Consider the following 18889-nt stretch of genomic DNA (forward strand, 5'->3'; position numbering starts at 1 on the left):
ACCGTCTAATATATGTAATCCTCACACTAAGTACTTGTTGAATAGTTCTGTCGGCACAGAATTAAGGAAAATACTATCCAAAAGCTATGGGGTTGAATTTTTTTTTTTTTCTGCTAAAACTTGGTCAGTCGATTAATGATGTCCAATAGATTCTTCATTTTTCATATATTGTTCTTTCTTACTTTCGTCACTAAACATTATACATTATAGTCGGTTTATCCAAAAACAATGACTTCAGATACGAAAGAGTACAAGCCTTTAGTACTACGAAATTTCTCTTTTTATTCTTTTAATTGTAATCCGTTGACTATTGTCATCCTCCAACAAATTCGTTAACTTTGAACTTTTCTTCTTCTAACATGCGATTTTTTAATTTATATTTTAATAGAATAGAGGAAATGTAAAACAGCATGGGTTGGCTAAAAGCTTAAAATCAGTTATATAGATAGAAAAAAACAAAAAAAAAAATTGTGTAAGGCAGCAAACGTGTGGTTTCATCTTCTTCCTCCTCTGTAGTTGGAAAGTTTAATAATGGAGAGATTTTGTTGTATTCAAAACTCTGTTCTGCTCTCATTTCTTCTTGTTCTGTTTTTCTTCATCCCCAACTGTTTTGCTTCGAGTCAAAACGACGATGATGATAAACGGGTTCGGGTCGGAGTCGGGTTGGTTTTGGATTTGCGTTCCGTGGAAGGGAAGATAGTGAGAAGCTCGGTTTCCATGGCGCTTTCCGATTTCTACGCTATTCATAATGATTACAAAACCAGAGTCTCTCTCTTAGTCAGAGATTCTCATGGAGAGCCTCTCCTTGGTCTTGCTTCTGGTACATACTCCTTTAACCTTCAACCTCTCAACACAAATCACCTTCTTCTCTGTCTCCATTTTTTGTTTTTGTGAATATTCGTGTACAACTCACAATTTTTGTGAGTGAAACAGTTGTAGAGTTGCTGCAAACACAAGGAGTGGAAGCCATAATTGGCGGGAACTCGTTGCTAGAAGCGAAGCTTATGGCGGAACTTGGAGAGAAAGCTAGGGTTCCTGTGATATCACTTAACTCTCCCATGTCATTGTCATTGAGCAATTACAGTCACTTGATTCAAGTCACACATGATTCTGCCTCAGAGGCTATGGGAATGACAGCTTTCATCAATGGGTTTGATTGGAACAGTGTTGCTCTTGTTTATGAAAATCATGATGATTGGAGAGAAAGTATGCAACCCATGGTGGACCGTTTCCATGAGAACAACATTCGTGTAAAGTCCAAGATTGGTTTTACTGTCTCTTCAAGTGAGGATTCTTTGATGGATCGGTTACAGAAGCTGAAGGACTTGGGAACTACTGTCTTTGTTGTTCATTTGTCTGAAGTTATTGCAACTCGTCTTTTCCCATGTGTTGAGAAATTAGGGATGATGGGTGACGGGTTTGCTTGGATTCTAACTGCCAGAAGCATGAGCAGTTTACATGAGTCCGTTGATAATTTCGCAAAGGAGGCAATGGAAGGTGTGGTTGGTTTCAAGTCTTATATACCATCGTCAAAAGAGCTTCACAACTTCACTTTGAGATGGAGGAGATCACTCCCTGTTGAAGAAGTTATTGAAGGTGAGATTACTCGGTTGAGTATCTCTGGCGTATGGGCTCACGATATCGCTTGGGCTCTGGCGAGTGCAGCTGAAGTTACAAGGATGCCAAATATATCATCAACTTTCCTTGAGGCAATCACAGAGAGTAGGTTTAAGGGTTTGAGTGGTGATTTCCAATTGAATGATAAGAAGTTGTTGTCAGACAAGTTTGAGATTGTGAATATGATAGGATCAGGTGAGAGAAGGATAGGATTCTGGAATTCTAATGGTAGTTTCAGCAATAGAAGACATTTATCTTCTACTCATGACAAGCTGGAGACCATAATTTGGCCCGGTGGGTCGGCTCAAAGTCCAAAAGGTAGTATTCGAAGAGAGAGCGATAGAAAAAAGCTGAGGGTTCTTGTTACATCTAGCAATAGATTCCCAAGACTGATGAAGGTAGATACTGATCCAGTCACACATGAGATAACATATGTCGAAGGGTTCTGTATAGACGTCTTTCAGGCTTCCATTGCACCTTTCAACTATGAAGTGGAGTACATCCGTTGGCGCAATGGAAGTAACTATGACAATCTTGCATATGCACTTCATAGCCAGGTACTAACCATGGGTCGATTTTACGATTACAAGTACTTTTTCATCTATGTAGCGTGTGTGGAAACTGAATCACTTCCATTGAAATTTTTGTGTTGCATCCCTTAGAAAGACAAATATGATGCTGCCGTGGGAGATATTACAATCACTTTTAATAGATCGACGTATGTTGATTTTACGTTGCCATTCACCGAAATGGGTCTTGGAATTGTAGCAGCAAAGGAGAGAAGTATGTGGGTGTTCTTCGAACCTCTAACACCAGACCTTTGGATAACAAGTGCAGCTTTCTTTGTCTTGACGGGTATTATAGTTTGGTTGATAGAAAGACCTGAGAACCCTGAGTTCCAAGGATCTTGGCCACAACAAATTGGAGTTGTGCTTTGGTTTGGATTCTCTACCCTTGTTTATGCTCATAGTAAGTAATCACCATTTCACATTTGTATATGCCAATCTTGGTCAGAAAAGATTGAAAGAGATGCTTACTTTTTGCTGCTCACTATGTGTGACAGGGGAGAAGCTAAAACACAACTTGTCAAGATTTGTAGTTACAGTCTGGGTATTTGCAGTGCTCATATTGGTTACAAGTTACACTGCAACATTGACATCAATGATGACGGTGCAACAGATACGATTTAACTCCAATGAAGACTATGTGGGTCACCTCTCGGGTTCCCACATCGCAAATGCGGCCCTCACCAATTCCAGCCTCCGAGCAATGAGATTATTGGGTCTCAATACTTCAGAAGATTATGCACAAGCCTTGTTGAACAAAACTGTCTCATATATTGTCAGCGAGTTGCCATACCTCAAAGTCGTCCTTGGCGAATATCCTGCACATTTTCTCATGGTCAAGACACAATCTACCACCAATGGTTTTGGCTTTGTATGTGTCATATTGTGCATTATCTGTCTCTTTACTCTTCATCTTCTTGTTACTTTCTGATAATAAATGTTTTGTTTGTTTAACCACGTTTCAGATGTTCCAGAAAGGCTCAGAGTTGGTGCATACTGTGTCCAGGGAGATCGCAAAGCTAAGGACGAGCGAGAGGCTAAACGAGATGGAGAGAAGATGGTTTGATAAACAACTTCCATACACAACCGATGATACATCAAATCCTATAACCCTTTATAGATTCCGCGGTTTGTTTATGATCACCGGAGTTTCATTCGCTATTGCCCTTGCAGTACTTCTCATTCTCTGGCTCCAAGAAAGATGGGAAGTTCTTGTGAACTCGGCCAATATATTCCTCTCACGACGACTTAGACATTTCATGATTCACTTCACAAGAACTATCCATCCTAGTCCCCTCGATGACCCCATTGGCGAAAATGCCGTTCAAATGGCTCAACGTAACAGACCGTAAGTACTGATTAACATAGAGCAAAAGGTCCATCTACTACAAGTGAAGTCGATGTTCCTGTTCTTTTGCATCACCCTATAGCTTACACAATTGTTGCGATGTGGTACTGTTACGTCTTTGACTCTGACTCTAACTCTGACCTTGGAGCCTCTCAGAACAACCTTGCCCATCTTCAATGTTCCATTAGTTCTTGATCCAAACTGGCTTACGTCTGAGAGTGTAAATGATTGTGATCAATTTGTAAATTGTAGTGTGACCATTCAGAACCACTTTATGAGTTTTTGGTAGCAAGATATACCTCCCACTGATTAATTTCTGGACAGTGCTTTCCAAATGAGATATCCGCTATGATCCATTTTTAGGTAATATTGAAAGCACTTACGCAATGTAAATTGACATTCACATATATAAAAAAACATGTTGTGAAACAAATTAAACGTTTAATTCTTAGGGGATTTTCAGTAAGTCTTGGCGTTTGAATTTTCGGTTCGGATCGGATCGGATTTTTTGGATTTTGGGTTGGGATATATAGAATCCATTTAGAATCCGACTGTTTTTCGGATCGGATTTGTTCGGATTCGGATTAGTTTTCATTTTTAAAAAATCCAAACTTAAACCGAATCCCTTATATAAATCATTTGGAGAGTAAAATCAAAAAGTTGGAATAGCTCAGATGGCTAGAGTGTGTCCCTTAATCTCAAGGTGCGAGGTTTGAATCCTCCATTCAATTTAGCGGATAACCGAACGGATTTCGGTTCGGATCGGTTTAAAACCGAAATCTGATTCCCAATCAACACAGAAACCGATCTCTTTTGACAGATAAACCAAAACCGATCCAAATCGGTTTTGGATTATATGCCCATGACTATGAGGGTCCTAGGATCACTTGATCCAATATTATACATCTCTATAACTTTTTGTATTTTATATTATATAGTCCATAATATTAAAAATAATTAGTTATATTGATAAAACTTTCATATCTGGCTTAACAAAAATAGAATCACACGAAAATAAGAGGAGAAATATAATAATTAATGAAAAATTAATATGGTAAGTTAGATATCAAATTTTCTATGTTTATTTTGATTGGATATATTTGTCTTTTGAAATTAATAATGTATTTTTGTTTTTCTAAAATAACTAAATTGAATAAATTAATATTTGACATTTTTATCTAAAAATGAAATTTGTTTTTTTATAACCTATATTTGTAATGGCATTGTGATGTAATTATTTACACTTTTTAAGGTTAAGTTCAAAAACGTACTTTCCCAATTAATAAAGAAGGGATACATGTGAAGTGACATTAGTACAGTGGTAGGAAGTAAGTCTATTTGTAGAAGACATCATCACACCCGGGATCGAGTCTCGACTCCTATGTAGGAATTTGGCTACTGGGCCGGCCAGTTGTGGCCCAATGGTTGACAAAAAAAAAAAAAAGGATACATCTGAAATATTAGAATTTATAGTGTAAATCCTACTATATTAATTAAGAAGTACAAATATGAAACTAACCTTAAAATGTGTAAAAAATTACATTTAATTGCCATTAGAAAAACTTAATTAAGATTAATTAATTAATTAATTATAATTAATAAAAAAATAAAATAGAAAAAAATCTAGAAAAGTAAAAAAAATCTATTCAAATCTAAACTAATTTGTACTTGAAAAAAATAAAAATTAACTACTAAGATTTTTTAAAAATATGGATAGTAGAGTTTATTTTCTTCTTTAATTTTACATTGGCATGCCATTGATTTTTAATAATTATTAGTTAAAACAAATATTTTCTCTCTCTAATAAATTATGGACAAATATTACAAAATATATTTTTTAAAAATATAAACAAATCAGAATTTCAAAAACTAAGATTTTATATCCAATTAGTCAATATACTTATTTTTAATAACTAGATTTCAAAGATTTTGTTAAAATTTCAAATTATGATTCTCCTATCACCTTTATTTTATTTTATTTACAAATTGTTTGGAATTTTCATATAATACTTATAATTAATAAAATGCAGATTTTTCTGCATATGTTGTGATTTGAATTTTTAAAAACAAAGATATATTACTCGATCTATGAAAATAAAATTTGTGTTTTAATTTTCACATTGGCGGGTTGGTAAAACTAAATTTATATAGCTGATAAATTAATAAATTTTATTTGTTCATAATTATAATATTAAAATTACTCATGTTTCACAAAATAATTATGCAAACACAACAAACAAACAATATAAAACTGTAATATACGTCAAAAATAAAATACTATAATATTCTAAAATAATTAGTATTCAAAAAAAAAAATTATAGAAAAATTAAAAATAAATAGTATCTCAAACAAAATAATTTTTTTAAAAAAATATGACAATAACTTTCTTATTCTATTATATTTTTTTTTTTTAAATGTTGACTCGTGCTTTAAGCACGGGATATTTCCTAGTTTTGAAATGAAAATTAGTGTACGTACCATCAAATTAATCCTTAAATATAAAAAGAGGTGTAAAAGATGTACTTAAATACTATCCAACAACTATGGAGTTACATAAAAATGTCCATACCAAAAGCAAAACCACTTATTTGTTATTACGATAATGGTGTTTCCTCTTTGGTCTTTTAAACTAAAATTGGTCCGTTGACAAATTTTATCCTCTAGAATCCTATTTTTACTTTCGTCACCAAACATTATAAATTTAGTCAGATTCTCCTACATTAGTGACCTGAAAAACAAAAGAGTAGCCAACCTCGGTAGCCCACACCAAATTTTTCGTTGACTAATGTCATCCTCTTAACAATCATATAAAAAAAGTCATCATCCTAAACTTTGAATATTTCTTCTTTTGTATGTTGTATACATTACATTTTATGTAAGACAAGACCGAGAAAAAACAAAACACGGCATGTGTTATATAATAATAAAGAGTAAAGCAACAAACGTGGGCTTTCTCTTTTCTCTGTAGATTTTTTAATGGAGAAATTATGTATTCAAAAACCAATCTTGCTATCGTTTCTTCTTGTTTTGCTTCTCTTCTTCATCTCCGGCTCTTTTGCTTCTACTCAAAACGACGAGGTTGATGGACGTTTCAGGTCGGGGCATGGACAGGTTCCAGTCCGGGTCGGGTTGGTTTTGGATTTGGGTTCCGTGGAAGGCAAGATAGTGAAAAGCTCTGTTTCCTTGGCGCTTTCCGATTTCTACGCTACTCACAATGGTTACAAAACAAGAATCTCTCTTTCATTCAGAAACTCTCATGGAGAGCCTCTTCTTGCTCTTGCTTCTGGTAACACACTTCTTCTCTACATAAAGCCTCTTCTTTCTTTGTCTTCATTCACGCTCACAATCTTGGTTTTATATCTTTTGTATATGAAACAGCTGTAGATCTGCTGAAAACCGAAGGAGTAGAAGGGATTATTGGCGGGAACTCGTTGCTAGAAGCTAAGCTTTTAGGGGAACTTGGAGAGAAAGCTAGGGTTCCTGTGGTTTCACTTAACTCTCCGGTTTCATTGTCATTGAGCAAATACAGTCACTTGATCCAAGCCACACATGATTCTGCCTCTGAGGCAAAGGGGATTACATCTTTTATTAATGGGTTTGATTGGAACAGCGTTGCTCTTGTTTATGAAGATGACGATGATTGGAGAGAGAGTGTGCAACTTATGGTGGAGCATTTTCATGAGAACAACGTTCGTGTACAGTCCAAGGTTGGTTTTACTGTCTTTTCAAGTGAGGATTTTGTGATGGATAGGTTACAGAAGCTGAAGGACTTGGGAACTACTGTCTTTATTGTTCACTTGTCTGAAGTTATAGCAACTCATGTCTTCCCATGTGCTGGGAGACTAGGGTTGATGGGTGATGGGTTTGCTTGGATACTCACTGCAAAAAGCATGAACAGTTTCCATGAGTCCATTGATGATTTTGCAAAGGAGGCAATGGAAGGTGTGGTTGGTTTCAAATCTTACATCCCAATGACAAAAGAGCTTCAAAATTTTACTATGAGATTGAAAAACTCACTGCCTGTTGAAGAAGCGGACATCGCTCGGTTGAGTATCTCTGCCGTATGGGCTCATGATATCGCTTGGGGTCTGGCGAGTGCATTGGAAGTAACAAGAATGTCAAATGTGTCACCAACTCTCCTTGAGGCAATCACAGAGACTAGGTTTAAGGGTTTGAGTGGTGACTTTCAATTGAATGATAAGAAGTTGTTGTCAGACAAGTTTGAGATTGTGAATATGATAGGATCAGGTGAGAGAAGGATAGGATTCTGGAATTCCAACGGTAGTTTTAGCAATAGAAGACATTTATCTTCTACTCATAACAAGCTAGAGACCATAATTTGGCCTGGTGGGTCTGCTCAAACTCCGAACGGGAGTAGTCTAAGAGATAGCGATCGTAAAAAGCTGAGGGTGTTGGTTACATCTAGCAATAGATTCCCAAGACTGATGAAAGTGGAGACTGATCCAGTAACCAATGAATTAATTGTTGAAGGGTTCTGTATAGAAGTCTTTAGAGCTTCGATTAGTCCTTTCAACTATGAAATAGAGTACATACCTTGGCTTAATGGAAGTAACTACGACAATCTTGCATATGCACTTCATAGTCAGGTATTATTTGATTTTATTTGATCAATGTAGAGTGTGTGGAGACATAATCGAGTTCCATAAAAAATTTGTGTTGCATCCCACAGAAAGACAAATATGATGCTGCCGTGGGAGATATTACAATCACTTCGAACAGATCGATGTATGTAGATTTTACGTTGCCATTCACAGAAATGGGTCTTGGTATTGTAGCACCAAAGGAGAGGAGTATGTGGGTGTTCTTCCAACCTTTAACACCAGATCTTTGGATAACAAGTGCAGCTTTCTTTGTCTTGACCGGCATTATAGTTTGGTTGATAGAAAGATCTGAGAACAAGGAGTTCCAAGGATCCTGGTCAAAACAGATTGGAGTTGCTCTTTGGTTTGGCTTCTCCACTCTTGTGTATGCTCACAGTAAGCTAGTACCCACCTTTTTCACATTCTTATATACAGAGTCTTGGTTAGAATTAGTTTTCTTTCACATTTTGATGTTTATTATGTGTGTTTTCAGGGGAGAGACTAAAACACAACTTATCAAGATTTGTAGTTACAGTTTGGGTATTTGCAGTGCTCATATTGACTGCAAGTTACACTGCGACGCTTACATCAATGATGACGGTGCAACAGATACGATTTAACTCTAATGAAGACTATGTGGGTCACCTTTCGGGTTCCCTCATAGCAAATGTGGCACTAACCAGTTCCAGCCTCCGAGCAATGAGATCACTTGGTCTCAATAGTGCTGCAGATTATGCTCAAGCATTGTTAAACAGAACTGTCTCGTTTGTTGTTGATGAGTTGCCATACCTTCAAGTTCTCCTTGGTGAGAATCCGACACATTTTCTCATGGTCAAGACACAATCTACCACCAACGGTTTCGGCTTTGTATGTATCCTTCTTCTTCTTCATATTCATAAGCTTCCTTACCTCTTTATTTACTTCTGACTTGCTGACCAAAAAAAAAAAAAAAAAAAAAAATGTTTGGGTTTGTTAAATCCATGTGTTCAGATGTTTCAAAAGGGCTTTGAGTTGGTGCCTAATGTGTCCCGAGAAATAATAAAGCTAAGGACGAGCGAGAAGCTAAACGAGATGGAGAAAACATGGTTTGATAAACAACTTCCATACACAAGCGATGATACATCAAATCCGATAACCCTATACAGATTCCGCGGTTTGTTTATGATCACCGGAGTTTCATTTGCTTTCGCTCTTGCTGCACTTGTCGTTCTTTGGCTCCGCGACAAAAGGGAAGTTCTTGTGAATTCGGTTAAACTATTCCTCTCGCGACAAATTATCAATTTCAGGCTACACTTCACAAGAACTATCCATCATAGTCCTCTCGATGACCACCACATTGGCGAAAATGCGGTTCCAATGGCTCAACACGTAAATAATAGGAATTCTGAATTAGTAGGATAGAGCACAAGAAAAAGGTTCCATTACCAATCTTTATTACTTGTAAATTCCTTACGTTCGAAAAAAAAAAAAAAAAAAAAATGTATAAAATGATGTTAATTAGTCCCTTTGTATATTTTTGATGTAATCAGATTCAAAAAAAAACCATTTATAATGTTGGTTAGGACTACTTATATAATAATGTATGGTTCATGACACAAGAAAGAAATATCACAAGTCTGATGTAAACCGGAATTTATAGACATTAATTACTAACCAAGAAATCTGAAATTAACCGAGTCTGAAATACCAAAAATACCTCGTTGAGTGTCCAAATTGGGCTTTTATTGGGCTGGGCTGATAAAATCATTGAACCCAATAATCAGACAAACCCTAATTTTTCCACCTCTCTAAACTCATACTATATAAACTCTGTTCTTTCTCTTCAAGAACAACGCCTCTCACATCTCTCTCTCCTCTCTAGGCTTAAGTTAATCTTTCAAAATTTTGGAAGCTCTCTCTCTCTCTCTCTCTGTTCGTAGATTAGTTCTTTCTTCAATTTTTTTGTGTATATAATTTGTGTGTTTTTTTTTTGTTTTTTGTTTTTTGGGGGGGTTGGTTAAAGCAAGTCTCAGCTTCTTTGATTGGGTTAAGGTTATCACGATCCAATCAATTTTTTGAAAATCATAACTTGCGAAATAGGAATACAGTCAGTATCACTCGCCTGGATCTGATAATAAAATCATGATTATCTAGGCCCTTAATCTACTGGCACAATCTCTTTTCTTTTCTTTTTTTCTTTTCTAATTTTAGTATTTGATAATTGTTTTTGAGAAGCAAACGCACTCTGTCCCAAGACCTTTAATTCCATGTTTTGGTGCAATTTCTTCGTTTGCTAGATTGATCTGTAATCCAATTTATCTCAGTCCTCAGGATTTTATTTTCAGTGATCCTTACATGGGCACGTGGTTGGTTTACTATATCTTGATATATAATCGCTCTGTATGAGCTAGTCAGTGATTTGAATCGCTGTATATGATGACTCAGCTGGACTTAATGGTATCTGTTTTGTGGGATATAGACCGACCAATGACGATGATTGATTGATTCAGATCAAGTTTGACAGAGTACGGTTTTTTTAAGTTTTTAACCCGACATAAGTAAGCTGTGTTTGGTCTTCTTCTTGTAATAGGAAGACCAAAAATAAGGAACCAACTAAGCAGTGGGTGGGAGAGGATTGAATGCGGATTAAGATATAACCTTTTGCCTGCAATTTTTTAACTTTAGATTTGCATATGCGATACTAAGATGTGTAGCTGATTTTGCTTTTCTCGCACATAATCGATCTATAAACAAGTTCAATCTCTGGCCCTTGTAAATGTTCTTGAAACTTGAATCAAAAGTAAGTGATTAAAAATCTTTATCTAGATTGAATCAAGAGGTTCCTATATCTAAATTGCTCTTAACCTATAGGTGATTGAACTGTTTCTTATGAGTCACACAATAAATTTTTGATCACACCAATTAAAATTTAAACTCGTACTTTATATTACATGTTGAACTAATACAAAGCCATAAAGAAAAAGATGATGCATTAGACTTTGGTATGGAATTCCTAAAAAACTTAGCTTATGATTGCTCCACTAAACTGTAGTTTATGCAAGTTATAAAATTTCCTAGTCTTTGGTGTTATAGGTTGATTCTACCTACCTAAATGGCTCATACTAGTCGTATCCTTATCCAAGTGCATTGTCTTGTAACTAAATATAATAATCTGAACCACCATGCTTGTCAATCGTTAATTTTTTTATGTACCAACTACATTAGAGGAAGGAATGATTCATTTATCAAACCAGATGTATATATCGAGAAATCGTCAAACTTCATATCAAACAAAAATGGGAGGACTTAAGGTCTCACGTTCGAGAACCAATAGTTTGGGAGGGATGATTTACACACCCAAAAATGAGATAACATCATCATACAACCCAAGGCTTTCAAATACAATTATGAATTATGTTGTTATATGAAATATTTATAAATAAAAACAAAGCACTAGCACACTTATGTTACCAACTTGTGATCATCCTTCAATTTCTTTTCAGGTTTAGCTGTAGATGAAATTTTTAAGCTATTATCAACTTGTGAACACACAGAAAATAAATTGATTATAAGCGGTGGTCATAACTCATCATCCTCATCATCGTCTAGTGCAAAATTATAAACAAACATAGAAACGAAAGGATACTAGACCATAGACAAGGATGCCTAAGACAAACACTACTGCAAAAAACATTTAGACATCACTCCCTTTGAGAAAAGATTCAGCAACCACAATGCTCAAGAATATTCAGTGCCTTAACTAAACCGCACTGCGTCTATTTCCTCAGCCACAACGTCCTTTAACCCAAAACGTTGAGCTAGCTACCTGTGACGGTTTCCCCAATACCATGTCCGATACCATTTCCGCTGTTCCTAGAGCCTAAACGATTTCAAGAAACCAGGAATCATGATCATGTTCTTGAGAAAGGTTTTACAACATTAGTATGAATCTTTACTTACCATGGAAAGTCCTCCTCCTTCATGACCAGCTGCCAAGTACAGGTTTTGTAATCCAGGCACGGATCCTATCACTGGCTTCCCATCAGGCACTATCATCAGTTCAAAGACACGTACGTTCAGGTTTTGTAATCATTAGTTCCAAGCACCGGTTTCAAGTATCTTTAAAGCATTAGAAGCAAGAGACTTACTGTAAGGGCGCAACCCGACTCTCACTTGCCTATTACGGATGAAATCTTCGAGGGAAATATCTCGTAACTTGGGAAAGAATTCTGCTGCACGCTCCCATATGCAGCGGATGATAAACTCATCAGCTTCAGTGTCAAACCCAACAAATTCACGGCTGCTTCCTGATATTAGAGATGTATGTATATCATGTGTGACTGGTAAACATTTTTAGCATACAAAATAAGAAGCACAAATTTTACTGGTCCAGGAGTTCAAGGTTAATGAAATTTTAATTACCAAGAACAAGGTTTCCTGCTGTATCCATTGTGGCTGTCATGGAAATAGATAGCATCCGTTCATCGACATCCAATCCTGAAGCTGAAGCACTTTGATGATTCGCATAACCAGCCTCCATTATCCCATGATTTAAATGGAACGAATCAAAGTTCTCTACCACAAGTAGATGTCCCTGCAAAGAAATAAGTTGGATAATCCCAAAGCAGTCTATTTAACTCTGACAAACAAATATACTTGTTTTCTTGTAAACAATACTATTCTCAAGAACTCAACTTTCCAGAATGTCTAAACCTGTTGATTTTGATAATACATCTTGTGCTGGTAGAGATTTTGATAACGGGGGTAAAAGAGAATGGAAGATTGAGCAATCAGACAAGAGTTCAAACCTTTCTCGGCTTTACAGGAACGTCAAGCGAAATGTTGCAGTCTTTAAGCAATTCATGCATGAGAGATCCACTCCAGCAACCAGCAGCTACTATAGTAGCCTTCTTACCATACAAGTTGCGTTTAGAAGTCTGAACACCTGTAACCTCCGTACCATGCCCCTCAGACCTGAATCAGATATACAATTAACACAGCCTCTTAAGGTAGCAAATTTAGGAAATAGTGATGGCAAACTAGACGCAAATATCATATACAGTTATGAATATTTATGACACATATCACCCTAGATTACAGAAAGCATTTTTATTTCTGGTTCAGAAGAGTTCCAATTCAGCTAAACAAAGATTAGCAACCTTATTAAACCTGTAACAGGTTCGTGATAGAACTCGGCATATCTTCCTTCTGCTGCAAACTCTCTGTTTCCCTGAATAACTCAAAGAAAACTAAGTTAACCACAAAGCAAAGAGTCAGATGAGACATTCAAATATCCATAAAAATCTAGCAACCTTGTCGATATAAGCAACCGCACGATGAGCATCCAGCTGCGAATCATCGGGAAGAAATGCAGCCCCGGAATCATCATCCACAAGAACCGAAGGCTCCTTTTGAAACAAATCAGCACTAGACAAATATTCAGTTCTCAACCCAGCTTCAGATAGCTCATGAACCTTTTGCTTCAGAGCAACACATTCCTCAGAGGTCCTACCAATGAGCAAGCTTCCTGCAGATGACAACAATACAGAGAACTATATCATCTAAAAGAAATTTGCCATTTCGAGGAACACGATGAAAATAGCATTGCCTAACATTGGTTTATAGAACCCAATTAACAAAAGTGAGGAACTTTATAGGAATCAACACAAGATCATCAGCTAAACAAAGTCACTGAAAGAGCTCCAAATTCACCAAAGTGAGTAGTCAGACGAAGAAAAAAACCTGTCTTTTTCCAGCCAAGCAGCTCTTGAGGATCAAGACCTGCATCGTTTAAGCTCTCTGCAAGGTTGTGCCAAAGTTGATGACTCCTCAAGGTCAAGTCCCATACATCACTGCCTGGCTTCTTGTGTGTCATCCATATATATCCCTGCCCTGAAATCCCAAAACCAAAAATGTCAAGTTAGTTAAGTCAACTCGATTCACTTCAAGAGTCCAACTTTATATGCAGAATCCAATTTTGTAAGAGAAGGGAATAGAATAAAGATTACCGGCACCAGTGGCGCCAGAGCAAGGGACGGCTTTATCAACAACGGCAACGGACAGATCCGACCCGGTAAGGAATTGGCGGGCTATGGTCAATCCGATGATCCCACCACCAACAACAAATACATCGTAGGAGCTGCGAGAAGCTGTAACACGAAGTAATGGATGTCGGGTCCTCGGAGATGAGAATGGGTAGTTCTTGGATGTTGACAATGTGGGTGATTGAAAGCAAATGGAAACCATTGGAGAGCTTTTGGTATCGTAAAGGTTTGAACTTTCAAAAGTCAACGTAACAATTAGAACCGGAATGAGTCTTATTATTATTATCTGCAAAGTAGACACTTTTTAAGTTTTACTATCTTATTAGTGATTCACATTTCCACCTAAGAATCATCTTCTTCTTCTGATTAGTTTATGTTCCTATTTGGAATTTGGATCTAACTAAGTTCCTTAGACATGGATCCATAGAGTTAAAACTGCAGATTAGCTTATAAACAAGACTCAGGTTTGAGCATTACCATTCTCTATTCTCTTGAGATGTCCTTATAGAAAAATTCTTGGCAGTAGAATCAAGAATCTTCTTAGTATTACAAACATGATTGATGTCTTTTTACCAAGTTCATATAGCACAGTCAGATAATAATGTTCTATTGCAATGCAAGCCTTACGGCATAACATTATATTGATTGGCTGAATAAACTCTACGCATAAACAAGAAACACAGCATCTGTGATCTTCAAGCTTCTACTATTACACCAACGCTACGAACTTCTAAAATGACGGGAGTGGCGTTGCAGGTTTGCTACAATCAGACCCGAGAAGCTGATGACGAGGTTTGCTACAATCAGACCCGAGAAGCTGAGACTCGTCATCTTGCTATAAACTACTGACTAAGATTGCAAAAAGAGCGAGGAGAAACGCTCTGCTTCTCACAAAGATGGATCGTGGTGATCCCGAAAACTTTACCCTTTGTGCTTGATCTCTGCAGAAAAAAAACAAGATGATACATGTCAATGCAACAAGTTTATCTCCATTAACTACATCCGACCTTCGGTTTCTAGAAGAAAAAAAAAACTGCAACTAAACTCTCTCCAGCAAGCACTAATTGCATAATGAAACTGAAAAAGCAAACAAAACAACAAAGAATCTGGTCATTTTACATAGAGCAGATATGTTGAACTGATAAAATAGCATGTTTCAGAAAAGAAATGACTGAGAAGGCCAACCTAAAAGGTATATCCTGTCTATATAACCCAGAAAAGTCCATTATGAAGGAAGCAGGTTATCTAAGTTACTTTTGCTACATAATAGGTACTTCCAGATTCTCCAACCTCTTTATCTTGATCAAGTTAGGAATTTCGGAGCAGCAAAAGCAGGAAGGAAAAGGAATAAAATGATGCTCTTTCTATCTTATATATGGAACATTTTTTTTCTGGATCTAACTTTTGAAATAAATATGAGAGAGCATCTGCAAAGCTTACTTTTGTAAAGGTGAGAGCCGACCACAATATATGGAGTTTCCAGGAACAGAATTCTCAGATGAGTCCATGTCAACCTCTGGATTAACCACACTCAAGTATACTTCTTGGCCCAGATACCATGAGGCGAGATTGTCTATTCGAAGGTTCCACATGCCAGCATTGTCCAAAGAAACCAAGATGGCCGTCCATGCACCAGGATACACCTGTAAACAAATTAGCTGTTTAGAAACACATAGAAACAAATGTAACATTTCGGTTTCAGGTCATAAAACCTGCGTAGTAGATCGAGCAACCGCATCCCCCTTGTTGTATGTGCTTCTGCTATTTTCTGTCCACAAACCAAAGTCCATCCTTCAAGACAAACATCATTCTTTAATTCTACAATCACATTGTCCATTATCTCTCAATGTCTGATCATGTAATTGGATCTAATATAACTAATGCAACCTTACCCAACAACAAAAAACGCATAACCATCCAAGTGGTAGCTCTTAACAGTGGTGTCACTATTCTGAAATATGATTTCCACGAATCCCTTGAACGTGCCGTTTATGACAGAGGTATCAACCCTGGGATGCCTATTCATCGGTCTTTTTGGGAAATCCAACTTGTATACCCCTGAGATGTTGTATTGTTGAGCAAGCTTTAGGGGTGTTGAAGGAGGTATATACGATATACCATTAAGAGTGGCACGCAATCGTCCCTCTATCATCTCAGGTGGCCCGTTGACAATCACATACACATCAGTTACTGTGATCTGGCCATATTTGAAAGATCCCTGAGGGTTTGGGCGGGCAGCCCCAGCCGAGAGATTCAACCTACCAAATAGCCTTTCTATCAGCAACAAGTAAAATTGCAGCCTTAATACAAATTACATTCTGCCAAGATATTTTCTAGTATGAAACATGACTATACATAGTTGTTAACAACCTTATGGATCGAGCTTGGTTCATTGAGAAAAATGTGTCCAACTCAACAGGGGGATCAGGGAGTGGACCTAAAGCGGGTCCTTGAGAACTAGAGTAGCGCAAAATAGCGACTCCACTAGCTTTGACGGATGTAACAAATCTTGGGCTGGCAACAATGTAATAGTCATTACTACCAGATTGATCCATAGTAACCAAAAATGAGAAAGATTGACCCACATGAATGTCCATGTTCGTATAATTCTGCTGAACTGTGTATGACCCTTCTGTCTCAACAAGAAGTAAGTTATGATTCTGTATTCTAAAATTCAAGCTGGTTGCAATCCCAGAGTTGTGAACACGGAAACGGTATGTTTTTCCTAGTAACAATGAAGACATGAATGTGGTCAGAGCAGGAGAAGATTCAAACTATAAACCAAATGAATATTCAACAGAAAAGAGATATTATTCAAGGATACCTGGTTCAACGTTAATAGTCCCAAAAGGAATCGCATTCGAAGCAAGCTCGCGAGTGTAAGGAAAAGGTCCAAATCCATTGATGAGAATACCATCTGGAGGTCCAAGACCATTCTTACCCTCAACATCCTTCCTCAGCTTCTGATTCCACAAAAACGTTTGAGATGTTAAAAACAAGCATATCAAAAAGAGACGGGACAGTAACAATAAAGAAAAGGTTAAAGCTTTATTGTGTAAAAACCTTATGGCTCTTAGTATACCAATCACTGATAAAGAGAGTCACATCACCATCAGGACGAGCAAAAGGAACCGGAATGATTTCTCGATTATTGACAATAATCCCTCCATACCCACCAGAAGCTCTCTGGAAATTTGTAGAAGGGAAATAAAAGAAACTCCCAATCTGATCTTTAACTTGAAACTCATAAGTCCAATTCCAACCAGCAGGGATTGGACAATTAGTTCCTAAAACACCATCTTGCCATGAGTTTTTCCTTTGTTGTATTCCATTCCTACAAATCACCACCACCACTAACATAGTATTAATGAACAAATCAAATCATAAAGATACTTAAGAATAGAACAGAAGAATAGACATTGTTACAGACCATGTAAGAAGCAGTGGCTCGTCAAGATTGTTCTTCACATTCATAACAACGTTCCAATTCGTAGTCACGTTTAGAATTGGTCCAGGGAACTGCCCATTTATCCCAATTACCTAGAAATCGAATACACCAGCAAGAACCCACATGAGATCTCAAAAGTTGAAACATTTCAAATTGGAATCTTAAAAATTGAAACTTTCCAAATTAGGAATTTCAAAAATTGAAACTTTCAAATTGGAATGAGATTCAAAACGTAGAAAACTGAAACCTGTTGACGAGTGCCGAGAGGAGAAGCAGTGAGGTAAGAGACAGTCCAATCGAAGAAGATGTAAGGATCGGCGGCTAGGGTTCCGGTAACCGACAAGAAAACGACCACTGATATGCACCGTAAGTGCAGTGGAGAGCACCGCATTGGATCACTCACTTTCTCTCTGATTCGGGCAGTGAGTGAAACTGGAGAAAACCATGTGCAGAGATTTGGGAAAGCTTTAAACCAAGTCTGAATGTGATTACAGCAGCAGAGGCGCCAAAAGAGAACATACCTTGTTGGTCCTACTTCTCCACATATTTCAGAGATTTTATAAAAATGTCCAAAAACTTTAGAAAAATTGTCAATTTAAACCCCCACACCTTTTATTTGAATCTATACAATTTGAGTGTTGTAAGGCTTAAGAGTTAAGACTTAAATAGTCAACATTCTTCACCCCTCAACGTTAATCATATATTCATATTTAAGAAAGTAGCATGATCTGTCAATTAAAGTCTAAAGTTTAGTTTTTTCGATAAAAAGTATAAAGTGAGTTGAAGAGATTTGTGACTTGTGTGAGTGTTAAACATTCTTGTTTTGAATTATTCAGTTGTGAAGTATCGATGAATATGATGTACTTCACCGACAAATTTAGATGAAATTCGTTTTTTTTTTTTACAACAATAAACAAACCAATGAGCTAAGCGAAGAAACATCATTTACATAAATAAAATTTGTATGTATCTAGAGTTCCATGAAACAATATTTACATAAATTACCAAAAAAAATAAAACAAAAAAATGTTTTAGTATTTTCACAATTGACAATCTTCAAAAAAAAAAGTGTAGATGGACAAATGTTTAAAAAATTCTCCTTTATACCGAGTTTTCAGAAAACAAATTATTACATAAACAAAAACACTTATACATAATAGATAAATCACATGTTTTTATGGATTAAGGATGATTGAAAAAACTTTGATCTATGATAGATTTTCTTTTTGAGTGGTGTAAAATATTATAATTACTATTTATATTCAGAAAAAGACTACTAATTTTA

At 36.6% G+C, this 18889-nt stretch overlaps 4 protein-coding genes across 6 annotated transcripts; 2 read left to right on the forward strand and 2 right to left on the reverse strand.

Annotated features, from left to right (window-relative positions):
• Window positions 1–97: 97 nt before the first annotated feature.
• On the forward strand, window positions 98–3848 carry LOC104770890 (glutamate receptor 1.2). Its single transcript, XM_010495358.2, has 5 exons — window positions 98–820; window positions 934–2174; window positions 2280–2586; window positions 2681–3054; window positions 3149–3848. The coding sequence occupies exons 1-5, from the start codon at window positions 532–534 to the stop codon at window positions 3533–3535; spliced, it is 2598 nt and encodes an 865-aa protein (XP_010493660.2). The 5' UTR covers window positions 98–531; the 3' UTR covers window positions 3536–3848.
• A 2611-nt stretch (window positions 3849–6459) lies between these two features.
• LOC104770891 (glutamate receptor 1.3-like) lies at window positions 6460–9685 on the forward strand. The gene is made up of 5 exons (XM_010495359.2): window positions 6460–6818; window positions 6911–8139; window positions 8223–8529; window positions 8627–9000; window positions 9124–9685. Exons 1-5 carry the CDS (start codon window positions 6509–6511, stop codon window positions 9532–9534), a joined length of 2631 nt encoding a protein of 876 aa, XP_010493661.1. The 5' UTR covers window positions 6460–6508; the 3' UTR covers window positions 9535–9685.
• A 1967-nt stretch (window positions 9686–11652) lies between these two features.
• Window positions 11653–14634, reverse strand: LOC104770893 (uncharacterized). Its single transcript, XM_010495360.3, has 9 exons — window positions 14121–14634; window positions 13855–14004; window positions 13425–13639; window positions 13272–13342; window positions 12921–13086; window positions 12535–12706; window positions 12261–12419; window positions 12073–12161; window positions 11653–11992 (listed from the first exon to the last, which is right to left on the reverse strand). Exons 1-9 carry the CDS (start codon window positions 14356–14358, stop codon window positions 11897–11899), a joined length of 1356 nt encoding a protein of 451 aa, XP_010493662.2. The 5' UTR covers window positions 14359–14634; the 3' UTR covers window positions 11653–11896.
• A 27-nt stretch (window positions 14635–14661) lies between these two features.
• Window positions 14662–18237, reverse strand: LOC104770895 (monocopper oxidase-like protein SKU5). Of its 3 annotated transcripts, none has more exons than XR_015593545.1 (9): window positions 17852–18118; window positions 17587–17696; window positions 17220–17490; window positions 16981–17119; window positions 16527–16881; window positions 16049–16414; window positions 15873–15947; window positions 15597–15799; window positions 14662–15097 (listed from the first exon to the last, which is right to left on the reverse strand). XR_015593545.1 is itself a non-coding variant. In XM_010495361.3 (9 exons), the coding sequence occupies exons 1-9, from the start codon at window positions 17993–17995 to the stop codon at window positions 14992–14994; spliced, it is 1773 nt and encodes a 590-aa protein (XP_010493663.2). In that variant the 5' UTR covers window positions 17996–18237; the 3' UTR covers window positions 14662–14991. The 3 variants fall into 3 exon arrangements, 2 of the variants coding, with proteins under 2 accessions (XP_010493663.2, XP_087362092.1); XM_010495361.3 differs by having other exon boundaries at window positions 15869–15947; window positions 17852–18237; XM_087505966.1 differs by lacking the exon at window positions 14662–15097 and having other exon boundaries at window positions 15593–15799; window positions 15869–15947.
• Window positions 18238–18889: the final 652 nt, after the last annotated feature.

This window comes from Camelina sativa, chromosome 20 (assembly GCF_030686135.1).
Source record: "Camelina sativa cultivar CO46 ecotype springtype chromosome 20, ASM3068613v1".
Classification (NCBI taxonomy): Eukaryota; Viridiplantae; Streptophyta; class Magnoliopsida; order Brassicales; family Brassicaceae; genus Camelina; species Camelina sativa.